The 13,637-nt window shown below is 43.2% G+C and overlaps 1 protein-coding gene across 1 annotated transcript in view; it reads left to right on the plus strand.

The window, feature by feature from the left end:
- The first annotated feature begins 592 nt into the window (after window positions 1-592).
- LOC117746457 (dipeptidyl aminopeptidase-like protein 6) overlaps window positions 593-13,637 on the plus strand; it is a 58,036-nt gene continuing 44,991 nt past the window's right edge. Inside the window, exon 1 of the mRNA XM_034555595.1 lies at window positions 593-778. Within this exon, the coding sequence (XP_034411486.1) occupies window positions 593-778 (186 nt within the window). The remainder of the gene's footprint in view (window positions 779-13,637) is intronic.

Raw genomic sequence — 13,637 nt, forward strand, 5'->3', positions numbered from 1 at the left:
CGTCCTTCTCACACACACACACACACACACACACACACACACACGCACGCACACGCGCGAGGACGGTCCGCCAAACCGAAACCGAGCCGAAAGTGTCGAAACATTATTTCTTTTCATTTCGCGGACAATCGCCGGCAGTCTGCTGGGGGATCGAGTATCTGATCGGAAACTCAGCGCATCCGCCCGCCGCCTCGCTGTAAGGCGGCATCAGGAAACTGGAGAGACAGCGTGCTGTGAATACAGATGAGAGCAACTATTGACACCTTCAGCCCACCAGTCTGCCGCGCGCCCGGACAAAAGCTAAAAAGGACGTCGCTGCCGCGAAGGATTCCGCTTTCTATCGGTGTATCACTTCAGGTTGTGAGTCATCCACTCTCCACAGATGCGTATTTACTAGCTCGGTATCTCCACCTTATCTTTTTTGCTTCAAACCGGAGGTGAAAACTGGCTGCCTGCCATCGGTTCTCCTCGAAGCGCACAGAAAACCATTAGACCTGCCCTCAAAAAAAAGGGAAAGAAACTCGACTCAGGCAAGACCCGTCTGTGGCTCTGACATGCTGTAAGTTGCTTTTATCTCAACTGGACCTATAATATGGCTTCGCTGTATCAGAGATTCAACGGGAAGATTAGCACGACCAATTCCTTCCCGCACCCACCTGAGGCCAGTCACCTTCTCGGTGGTCAGGTTACAGACGAGGAAGCGAAGACCCCTCAGCAACTCGTCGATGGCAAACCTCACGGCCAGTACCGCAAAAAAAGCTCGAGGGAGGATGAGGATGTAAGACACTTCTACTTTATTAGCCGACACAACCCTCCCTTGTATAAAACAATATCCATATGTTTAGTTTAGATAACACACACACACACACACACACACACACACACACACACACACACACACACACACACACACATTATTAAGTCAAGAGTATATCCCTGGAGATATAGAAACTCACTTATTGGTTTTACCATCGGTTTGTCAAGTAGTGCAGTTGGCAGTGTAACTAACTCTTGCTATAATGTGTGTTTTTGTTGTGTTTTGTTGCATTGTTTTTTCTCTGTCAAGCTATCTTCAGATTATGTTGGATAAGTGGGCCTGCGAAAGTGTGTGTGCTCACTTGGGTCTTTTATCATTTATCACCTTCTTCTTTACTAAGAAGGTGATAAATGGCGTCTGTTTGTTTTTTTGGAGCATCCACAGCATTGTGTAACAGACGACGACAATGTGAAAACCACCATCGTGTGATGGGATTTTCTGTGTGTGTTTGTATAGAGAGAGCCTGTATAGAGAGAGCCTTGCGCTGTCCGTGGTGCTGAAAATGGCAAACGAACATCATTTGGTCATAAACTGTGGCAAACTGTGATTTATTTATTTTTCATGTTGATGTTTTTAAAGTTTTTATTTTTTTTATTTTTTTATGCTGGTCACCATCTTGGCAGTAAAATGCATTGGAGCTAGGAAATCAAAATGTAGCCACAGGGGACTCTTTGATGAGTAGCACACCAAACATCAACTCCAGTGGTCATTGAGCTGCTACTGGTTATAAGTTTGGACCTACTATCAAGCAACAATGAGAAGATCTGTGTTGTGACTAAGGATTCAGCTTCACTTCTCCCTCACGTCTGTTTATGCGGTCAGAGTCCCTGATATGAGATAGTTGACTTATTGATAGATTTAGCCTCCTTGAAGGTAAGGCTTTACTTTTGCCCACTGGAGATACCGTATTTATAGAGCTTTGTACCACTTTAAGTTGTAAAAGTCCAGGTTGTCTTTCCAACAGTTTCTTTCTCTTAGCTCCCCTCCAATAGAAAATGCTTTTTTCTTCAAATAACAACCGAAGACATCCAAGGCAGATATTCACTGATTAGCCCTCCTTGAACAAAAGAGGTTCACAACAAGTTAAAACAGCGGCTTCAGTCTTTGGTTTGACTGAAAACCATTCTAATTGTGACTTGTTGCGTAATTGCTTGTTTGCATGATGACGGCAGTTCAAACCTACAGCGAACACAAGTGTACTTGACTGCCTTTAAATAGCTGCCAGCACCGTGATGTTTCTCTGAATTATTGATGTCCGTCACATCAGGCGATAAGGTTGGCAACAGGCTGAACTCTGACACTGCTCGGGGCTGTCAACAACAACAGGCTCAACACGGCGCTCGCCATATTCACCCCCCCCCCCCCCCCCCCCCTCCCCCTCCCCCCATTTCCTTTATGAGCCTCTATATGTTCATTTTCAGATAATTCACTGCTGCAAAATTCGAAATCATGATTTCCCCTTGCAATTAAACTGTGGTATTGGATTTTAGGAGTGTGACAATGCAGGAGATGCTATTGTGCTGCTGGATTGCCAACATATTTATTAGGTTTGCACCGTTAACCTTGAGGTCACCTTTAGCCCTGATCTCCCCTTGAGTCGTGCTGGAGCATGAAATTGCCTTTAGCCTCAGGAGATGAGGAGACTATTTCCTACACCAACTCCCGCTCTGGTTTTAACGCACTGTTTCCATTTATTTTGCAGAGGGAGAGGGCACAAATTGATTTGGAAATGTCAATTTAATTTCAATTATCCAAATATTTACCTGCACGGTTGTTTAGCTTGTTTCTAAAATCCTTCAAATGCAAGTTGAGCTGCTTAAAGAAAACAACAACTTGTTTTTATCAAAGCTGGTATGGGAAATATTTAGTTTTTTTGGTAAAAGCTGTTCACTTTACGTAAGCTGTCTGTGTGTGTATGTGTGTGTGTGTGTGTGAGTGTGTATGTATGTGAGTGTGTGTGTGTGTTTTGCATTGATTGATTAAAAGTTGCTGTGCTCTAAAGACATAACTATTCTCTGCTAGAGTTTGAGTCACCTCAGCGATAGTTATTTCTCCTCGTCAGTACACTTTACTGCTAATAGAAACCCACAAGTGTGCTTAATTAATGGCTGCTGTCTGTAAAAGTGAAATACGCTGACATTTCCCCTTTGGACTGGAGCCTTTATGACCCGACCTGTATTGACTTTTTCTTTCTTCACAGACAAAAGGAGAGAAAATGTAAACATTTCTCTGTGTTTGTGTCTCACATTGATAGCCGACAACTGAAATGTAACAATTTTATTTATTATTGATTCATGCGCGTTTTCTCTGAATTGTATGCACATGTTAAAATGTTAAATTTTTCAACATATAACGATCAGAGTGCAACACAAGATGACACCTTTTCCAGGAAATCATTTAAAAACAGATAAAAGAACAAATCTGCGCGACAGACAGAGATTAAACATAATAAAATACAAGTACAACAGCACATTCTTGTGGTAAAAATAGCATTTATGTTTATTTTCCAATTTTCTTTATGTGAATTAAAATATAAGACCAAACTTCAAAGCAATTCCCTTGAAAATAATTAGTCCTTAAAATCAGAGATTCAAAGGAGGTAATGCCCTTTAGAGAAATAACTCTTCCAATAGCAGACAAACATTTTTTAGTGCCATGAAAAATTGTTTAACTCCATGTTTTTCAGTCAAACGTCCTTCTTCTCAAACTGAAGCTTGCATTTTTAGAGTCCTATTTTATTTGGTGCTTTCTAAATGTTGGTATTCGTTACCTGTGAGTTATGTAAATGAGCTTCACATTTTACTGATTCATAATTAAGGCCTCAAGCTGGATATGTCAGAACACTTACTCGTAACCTAAATCAGCTACTGGCCTGTATAATAATTACAGAAAGAAATCAATACTGAATAAGATTATATTGATCTTTTATAAATAAATACATATTTGATCAGCAAACAACATTTTTAGTCTTACTTGCCTATTTTGATTGTGTGACGGAAACTGTGAATTCATGTTTAAGCAGTCATTAGTGAAAAGCTTATTTCCCACTGGGTTTCTTAATCTGAGACTGGCATATGCTGCTTGACAATGCATTAGTTATTATAATTTTTTTCTCCTCCAAGGCTAAACAATTTTGATTTGAAAATGTATTGGAATTTACAATTTGATTGAGGGAAAGTAGGATATTCTCCCCAAGGACTCTGCTGGCAAAGACTTGGTTTTAAAACATGGAGGTTACACAGGCTACATCTCCGGGGATGACACGCGGCGCCGTGAGCTACAAGGTTTCTATGTAGAGATTTCTTGAGTGTTTTTATAGTTTTACCATTGTTAGCGGGGTATTGTGGAGCTCATCCTGTAAAGTGTCATCCTACCTCGATGGCGGTCATCTTTTTAATTCATTTTAATTTTAGGATTCACTTTGGTCAAATTGTCAGCATAATTAAGTTGTCCTGATTTTGATTGCGGGACAATGGGAGTTCAAACAAAGTAATCATTAATCATCATGAGTGTGATTTATCTGTCAAATTTAATTCAGATACTACTGCCCAGGGCTGACACACACACACACACACACACACACACACACACACGCACACAGAGACACACCCTGCCTGTCCTCATATGCACTTAACTGTGCGTTCTACTTACATATACTCCAGGTCTGAGTAAAACAGTTTGGCCCAGTTCCCAAGTCTTAGTCTTCGCGGTGTGCTTCCCAGATCCAGAAGCTCAGATAAATCAACCAGGAGGAGCTCAACAAGAGCAGCCAGACTAAAAGAAAAAGGGCAGCGAGGTGTGATGGGCCGTCCTCATTATCTCTGTGCTTCAGGTGCTGACTGCTAACCGATGGCCGCCGCCGCCGCCGCTGCAGCTTCTTCGTTACCCGCTGCATTCTTCCAAAACTATGGTGTGATGATGACGGCCTCCCTGAAAAACAACACAGTCCAGTGCAAAAAGCCAGATGTGAAGTCAAAGCACGTGCGCTTCGTGGGACACATGCTGGTGTTGTGAACAGCTCAAATACGTTTGAGTTGTCGGTGCTTGTGGAGAGTCAACAGATAAGAGACGACAGGAAATGAGGGCACAGAGAGAGGCTGGATTGGAAACAGTGACTTTATAATTCATGGTCAGCGCCTTACACCTGCAGTCCAGCAGGGAACCCTTTTGTTTTATGTTTTATAACAACTGGCTTTTTTGTTTTTGGTGTTGATGTCACATTTTACCTGCTGTTTTATTTGGCAATAACACAGGCAGAGACATATTACACAGTTTAAATGGAAACTTCATGGGACATTTCCCACGAGTCTTTTGTCTTCCCTTCGGAAAGAAACACGCGTTCTGTTCGTAAACCTGAATTGACCATCGAGCCACTTGGGGTCAAAGTGGGAGCAACATTAGCTTTTATTTGGAGTCGTGTGTCTGTCCACCTGACCAACTTAAATCCAATAGTAACACTCCGTTTCGCTCGGTTTCTCTCTCCAGCAGACTTTGGGAGAAATAGCGGTCTCCTTAGCTGCTGAATGCTTTACTATGTTCAGCAACTCACTTATTTTGTCTGTCTACTGTTTCGTGCTTATCAGGTAATGGACAGTGGTTGAGAATTAATAAAAAAATAAAAGCCCCCAAAAACAAACAGTGATATTGAGAGATGCTGAAAACGCTCTGTAGAGCTGAGGAGAACTGCAGAGTTTGTGATACAGTAATTATCTGTGGGATTATCACTGTGACCCCCTTCACATAACATGCAGTCAATTGACCCATTGTCATTTTAGAAACATGTATTCTGGCTTTCAGGTTTTGGCTGGATCATAGAGCCTATAAACCTAATAACAAATTTGAGCTTAAATACAAGACATATGGTGCTCATTTTTAGAGCACTTTTCAGAGACCACTTAACAAAAAACAGCAACAAGCAAAACAGTTACATATTTAAAGCCATTTCCAAGTAAATAAAAGTCAAACTGAATACATTTTTATTATAAAATAAGAAAGAAAAACGTGACGCTTTGAAAGGGCAAACGCTCTGTCACCCAGCTCCTCCCCTCGGGCCAGCGCAGCATCCTCAGCAGGACCACTTGCTCGCCGTTGCCATGGTTGCAAAGGTGGAGAGGGTGAGGCTGTAGGGAACACACGCTGCTGCTCGCTGATGACTCTGACCGCCATCTGGAGATGACGCAGCGCTCACATTGCACACTGAGCACCCTGCTGACGTCATGCTTCATACATCCACCGTAACAAATCATGACGTGATAACCCCCCCCCCTCCCCCTTCCCCGCCCTCTATTTTGAAAACAGTCATTCCCCTTTGGCTCTTTTGAATATCAGCCTCTCATGTTTCAGGAACTTGGTTGCAGACTCGTTCGTCATGAACCTTTCTTCTCGCTCCTCTGTTTCCAGAGGGCATCTCAACAGCACCTCAACAGCAACTCAACGCTCTGCTGACAAGCCATCAATCATCCCCCGCCACACTGCCCCTTCCCCCACCACCTCCACGGACCTGTCAACAGTGAGTCGGCAGGCTGCTGTCTCGCTGGGAGGCTGTGCCTCTTCCCCTTGATGATTTACTTTGTTATTACACAAGCTGACAGTGGAGATTAGTCAGTGTTTAAATACAGAGCAGCCTTATGACACCCTGATGAGACGAGCATCCTGCAGAATGGTTCGATACTCAGCTTCAGTCTCCCGTGGAAGCCTTTTCCGCTCTGACGTTCAAGTGAAGTAACAAACATATCGTCGGCTGTTATGAAGCCTCCACGCGGGCGTTTTGTTTTGAGTTTCATTCACATCAATGTTTGAAATCGTCTTCGCTTTTTGCTGATATTTTAACAGTTTTCATAATCTGTGCTGCCAAAAGTTAACCAGTTAGTTATTCATGCAGTAAAATAGTGTTAATCTTGTTCTTGATGGCAGTCACATCTTCTTCTCGTGAGATTAGCTGACTCCACAGAATCTTCTCTGTGGATAGTGACGGTTTCTTTTTAACTGTATGTGAGTGTGTCGCTAAATCGGTTTCGAAAGAGTGTCTTTTGTTTGTTTGTTTGTTTGTTGGACAACTTTAGGCTATGTTTTTACTGAGGATCAGCTTTATTATTAGTTGTGTGGTTGATAAACACCAGTGCAGCTCTGAGTAAGCAATGAGTTGTCATGAAAAATGCAAAGCACTATATATTATATATTTTTTACAACTTTGCCATGCACTGTTTCTGTTTTGCCACTAGAGACAGTTGTGTTCCAATCAGTGCACTTCACACTGTACACATCAACACACAGTACAGTAGGTGAGCTCAGGCTTTGGCTCTGGTTCACACAGACTGAGTAGTTGCCATCGTTGTGCTCCCAGTACCAATAAAGCCTAAAATCCTACTTGTCCCAAAAAAGACAAACGAAAAACCAAGTTGCTATGGTTTCCTATACAGCCTCTAGTCACTAAAACCAGCCAGCTGCAACAGCTAAAAGTGTCTAGACAAGATCCGAGAAGAGCAACATAATGTCACATTTGGATTGTAAAGGTTATATGTTCACCTTGCAACATCAGCCAAATTGAGGGATTTCTGACCTGCAGTCACAGACAACGGCCTTTTCTGGCAGACGAGAAATCATCAGCGGCCTTGCCTAATTACCACGTTTAATTCAAGAGGGTGGAAAAGATCACATTATCATATCAGTTGCAGAGGGTGTTTCAGATGCCAGAGGCCAATGTATCCTCCAGCAGCGATGTCTTTTGCTTTAGTGTCTTTGAGCAAGGCCCTGGGTTCTCCCTTTTACCGAAACTCTCATCTTCTGTTGCTGCGCAGCAGCGCCTCTTGTTTACAAATGCTCTCTTTTCTAATCAAAAGAGAAAATATTCCGGACTAGATCATTAATAATGAAGACAGAACTTTAAAGCAAGTGAAGGAAATATCTGTCAGCTCGAATTAGAGCAGTGGAGCAGAGCTGACATTTCTCCCGAGCCTTCTCACAGCCTGAGACCAGCCAGCGGTAATCCGTTGTGTCACACGGCCAGGCTCGCTTATCGACCATGCCATGATACAGCAGCGACACACCCCTGGGAGGCGAGCGCAAGCAGACACAGACAAAGGCGCAATTGAACCGCTGCACAAACGCATGCAAAACACACGCAATGGCAAAGAGAAAGGCAGATGTGCAAAGTCAACCGGGTCGCATCACAGCGTGGTAAACCCTGGGGGGGGGAGGACGACAGCCGGAGCAACAAGTAACTTTGGCTTTTGTACATTTGTAGCAACGGTGTCACTGCAGGGGTGTAAGAGAGCTTGTATTAGTGTTCTTATGCGGTAACTGTGCTTGAATTTTAGATTTCGTCTTGCGCAACTTGCAAACCAAACCGGGACCCCAGAGGAAAGATTTAAAGCAGCCATGATGGATGGAGTTACGTGTGTTTGAAAAGTCCAAATGCCCACTGTGACACCTGTTAGTATGGGTTCAGCCACGCCTAAGCGGCCCTTTCCTGCCTTTAGGCTCTGGTTTAGTCTTCTATTGAATAACAATTAATAATGTTGCATCCTCGCCAGACCTTTCTGTGCATTGTAGTCTTTGCGAGGAGCCACGGTAGAGCTACGTTTTGTTGCTTCAGCCATAAAGGTGGGTTGGTATAGCTTGGAAACTTCTGCCTGAGGGTTCAACACGAATGTGTCCGGTCAGACAAGTTACTTCCAGCATCTTAGTTCTGAATTGGTAGTGTGTTGTGTGTGTGTGTGTGTGTGGGTGGGTGTGTGCGTGTGAATATGCTTACCTCTACATCATCATCTCCAGTCAATAATTCTCTCCTGTCCCTCTAAGCCAGGAGTCAGGGGTCTTGAATGAGACCCAGAGCTCCGGGGACGAGAGGAAAAAGATTGCTTTTCCCTGAGCTGAGAGTCGAGCGTCGACTTCTGGGGTGATGTTCAGTGTGGAGCGCTCATGGAGCAGAACCGAGATGGGGAAGATAATGATTGTTTGGTGTATAGCGGAGGTGGAAAGAACGGGGAGAGCGCTATTGAGTGATTCCCTACTCCAGAGCTGGCAGCATGTCAAATCGTACCCGACCAAAGACGGGAAAGCTGAACCGCAATGATTGATGTTCCTTCCCTCACCACATTGTCTGTTGCATCATGGGAATACAGAGACTGTGTTGCTGAATGTGTTGAGGAAGGCATTATGGCTCATGGGTTGAGACAAACAGAGACAAATCATCCGCTTCCCAGGGAACGCTACACGTCTGTCCTGTCTGACCGTCGGTCGGCTAGACTTCTGATAACGTGATTTCAATGATGTTTTATTGTCGGATAGACTTCGACCTGAATGGCAGTTGATTTGATTTTTGGCATAATATGTATCTGGAAATCAAATTGTTGACCTTTTATTAAGTTTTGAGCAGAAATAATATATAGCTTTAGTTTTCTGCGAAGCCTCGAGGGCACCGATAGTATTTGCACTTAGTGACGCCTCACAGGTATTAGCTTCAGTCTCTGTCCCCTTTGGCCTGTCGAGCCGCATGACCAATGCTTTTTATCAATCCAGAAAGTTGGCGTTGTGGGTAAATTGCTCCTGGGAGAAAAGCAGAGGGGAGACAGGATAAACAACCCTGGGTAAAAAGCGCCATAAAGTGGCCGAGCTCAGTGCGTGGTGTGTAATGCTGATCTTTGCTGAACGGCTAGATGTGGCTAATGGCTCGGGTAAGTGGTTCAGTACTGATTGTTGTGAAGGGGGCCGAGGGCTTTGGCTACGTCCCCCCCCCCCCCCCCCCCCCCCCCCCCCCCCCCCCCCCCCCCCCCCCCCCCCCCGCGCTCTCCTCTTCCGGGGTTGTGTTTCAGGGATTCGTGCGGACGTCAACGGCTGTCGGACATCTTGCTCTGCCTGATTCTCCCTCTAAGCTCGGACGTGACCTCATCTGGCAGCGGTGTCGAATTCTCGTTAGCATTCTGGGGGCGTGCGCCTGATGATGTGGTCTTTACTTGAGGAAGCTGGGCAGTGTTTCAGTTCGAGGCCATGCCAACACACACACACACACACACACACACACACCACTCACACACACTCACTCACGTGGGCACTCACTCCAACTTAATGTGTGGAAGTTAGTGCGGAGATGCTGACTATGGAATAATTCTCACTGAGAGCTGAGGTGTGTCCCGTTTATGACCCGGTCATTATTCACTTCTCCCTCTCTGCATCTGCATCACTCCTCCTTCGCCCTTTCCATATGCGGCCACTCCGTCACAATGAAATCACGCAAGTTGTCCCGGGTGGAGAGACTGTGGAAGGTGAGTGTTTAAAATATTTTCATGTACACGTGTAACCCGCGTTTGCCTTTGTTGAATGTTTGCCGTGCGAAGCATTTTAGGGCCTTTCTACTTTCTAATTATGCTTTTAATAAATGTGTTGTTGAGCACTTGACAGGCATTTTCAAAAGTAATTACAGGCGGTTTCTAGTGTCAGAGTGTTAATTTATTCATTTAGCTTTCCGTCTGATGATATAATGAGCACCTCAAACGACAGCCCGCGTTGTAAGTTGTTGATGTTCCTGTAAATCACAGTTATTATATCTAAAAATGCATCAGATGGTAAATGTAAACACCGGGCTCTGTGGCGACGTGCTGACGGGAAGTTAGTGGTGTAAATTTATTTTGAATGCTCCTACAAATATGAAGTATTATGAAGTGAAATACATTTGTCACTTGTACCCTATCTGCCTCCTTACATGTGTGTTTTAAATGGAATCCCAACACGTTATCTTTCCTGAATGTCTCACTCGATTGCTGCAGTGAGACTTAAAAACTAAACCCAGACACACACACACAGGATCCAGCATAGAAATACCTTAATGCACTTTCCCTATTGGCATTAATTGTGGTTAAGCAAAGGCTGCACTGTACTGCACAGAGTGCTTCCCCAATCCCGTCATGCATTATCAGCTTTTTACTGAGATGCATATTTAATATTCACCCCACTAGACAAAGTTGGACCTCGACAGCACAAACGTTGAGTATGAATCGACGAATGTTTCTAGTGACAATAGACTTTTCCCCCAAATTCAGCCTCAGTATACTAAATCTGGTTTCTGAATACACTTCAAAGTCAAAATGAAGAAAAAAAATTTCATTATTTCGCCTGAAGGCCTTTTGTTTTTACTTGCTTGAGTACATTTAGGGCTTCCTGGTTGCCATGGCGTTTGAGAAACTGAGCATGCAATCACAATGTTCCCAATGTACAGTCCGTGTGCTGTCTTCTCTCTAACGAAGGGCAAACAAACGATACAGGCCGAGTCATTGGGTTGCACAGCACATGGGCGCAGATTCCCCGGCTGGCCGGACCTTTTCCTGCTTGTCATTCTCCTACGCATTTTCCCCACCTGTCCTGTCTCTCTCCACTATAACTTTCAAATGAAGGCATACAATCATCATATAAACCACGCCGCATGCGTTAAGCCAAGGCAGCGTTTCTTTTTTCAACCAAATTAAATTTCAAGGATTTTATTTAAATTATTTTTGTAAATTAAACCCTTTAATACAAGACTTTAATACAATTAAACTGCCTTTTGTTTACATCATAAAATGTCTTTTTTTTCCGGTGCATTTGTGATTCACTCAGCAGTGCCATCTCATGAGAGACATACGATTACATATATCTTGGTGTTGATCGACACTTTGGGGCTCAGCAGGGCAAACTGCTTCACTTGATGCTATCAGCGTCACACGGGGAGCAGGAGGCAACAATGAGACACTGTCTGGCTTTGATAGACTCGGGCTACAGCTTAGCGGCTGATACTGATCTAGCCGGGTGTCCTGGGGTTTTGTCCTTGTGGCTGCCTTGATTTCTAAAATATGTATTCGTTTTGACATGATGCGAGTTTGACGCAGGTGTTTCAAAACAGCATCCAAGTCCCCTGAGAGGCTGAGCCCTGGCAGAGAGCTGGTGGTGTACACAGTGTCTTCATACTTTCTGTGATTCAAGTACATTACTGATTTATAATATCACTAATAAAACTACTGCTACTGCTAATACTAATATGAGAGGACAAGTGACTTTGGGAAGCAACTGACTTTTCCTCCAGTGCTGCCATTCGAGTGAAATTACATGACGTTTGGGAGACACATGTCCCCCTCAGAATGAATTTTAATGAATTGGGTAATCCCGAAAATATTCGTTGTCTATCATCTTTTCTCAATACTACGTATGAATATTACATGTTATGACAAAATAAGTGCACAACTGAGAACATTCCATCGAACACAAAACCACCCGCCTCAGCTGTACTTTGCAAATGTCAGCATGCTAACATGCGAAACAAAGGTGGTTATATAGTGAACAATATACCTGCTAAATATCAACATGCTAGTATTGTGGCAATGGTTACAACATTTGAATGATCAAGGTAAAGGATTGTGTCTGTGAAATTACAGAAGAAGAATGTATTTTCTCACCTACAATAAGTGCTGTCTGGCTATGAAGAGAGTTTTGGTTTTATTTGTCCAGGTAAAAGTAATTTTTGTTGCATTTTGTTAGCACCACAAACTAAACTTCTTTTACCGGCAAAAAACTGGGGAAGGGGCATAAATCTCAGAGACGAGCGTCTGAAAGCCGAGACAAATAACACAATGTTCTTTAAATTACAATAACCTCGCTAGAATAGGTTTGTGCGTGGTTTGGGTGGGCAGGTTCTTGGATTTCTTTATCTCTGTGTGCGCAAGAGAAAGAAACAGGTTTGTGTGTGTGCGCGCGTGCCTCTCATTTGTGTCTGAAGTACTGATAGAGAGAATAATTAAACATAAACTAGATTGGATTTTTTCCTTCTGTTATTTGGAGGGGTCCTTGGAGACGCAGAGTAGCGGGATGATGAAAACCTTTTCAAACCCACAGTGGATGGGTAACGATGGAGCACTATTCATTCAGATGCTACTAATTTGCTTTTAATCAATCCCCTCTGTGACACAACTACTCCATTCTTAATAAGAGTAGAACAGCACTGATATATTAATGATCTTTTCTTTGTGATCCATATTCACATGTTTTACACCTATGACTTTTGTTTCTTTAATTTGTAACTCCCTGATCTGAATATACAGCACACGCTGCTGATAATTCCTTGTTTATTGCCCTTGTGGCTGAGCTTCATCTCCAACAAATTTCCATAACAACTTGCCGAAATGCAGTGTTAACTCTAAACTTTGTTCATCTTTTCATTTTACGACCCTCTTGCAAGCCATTGATGAACAAACATAAAGTTCACGAGGCTCGTTAGTCTGTTTTACGAGAACTAAATCAGCAGATGGGTTAATGCCCTGTAAATGCATGCTGACTCACCCTGCTCGTCTCTTAACAAAATAAATGCTCATGTGCCATACTTAATGAGCGACTTTACTGTTTCCTTGTTGACATCATTATCTCGCTGTTGTGTTTTATTATCCGAGTCATATTCATGCACTGTGTTTGCTTCATTTCTATTTGACCACAGTTGCATTGCGGTGCCTTTGGGTGTTTTCTTCAAAAGACACTTTGATGGGACGAAGTCGTGGGAGACGCACAGGAAGTGGGAGACATCTTGAGTTCAGCTGCTAAAATTTAACAAAATTAAGATATTTGCATATTTATATGGACTGAAGAGTGTAAATTATGAAGTCAAAGTATTTTTCTATGTCTTGAAAAAATATTTCTAAAGGGGATCTTAAAGGCTAATTCTAAACAAACAAGGCATGATTTGTGAAACCAGTGGCCAGGTGATGAAATGACCTGGCCACTAATCAACCCTAATAAAACAGAAGATCAAGTGTTGGTTGCCGGTTACTGTCGTGGCTGCAGGCCTTCTTCTCAGACTTCTCGG

Source organism: Cyclopterus lumpus, chromosome 17 (assembly GCF_009769545.1).
Source record: "Cyclopterus lumpus isolate fCycLum1 chromosome 17, fCycLum1.pri, whole genome shotgun sequence".
Taxonomy (NCBI): Eukaryota; Metazoa; Chordata; class Actinopteri; order Perciformes; family Cyclopteridae; genus Cyclopterus; species Cyclopterus lumpus.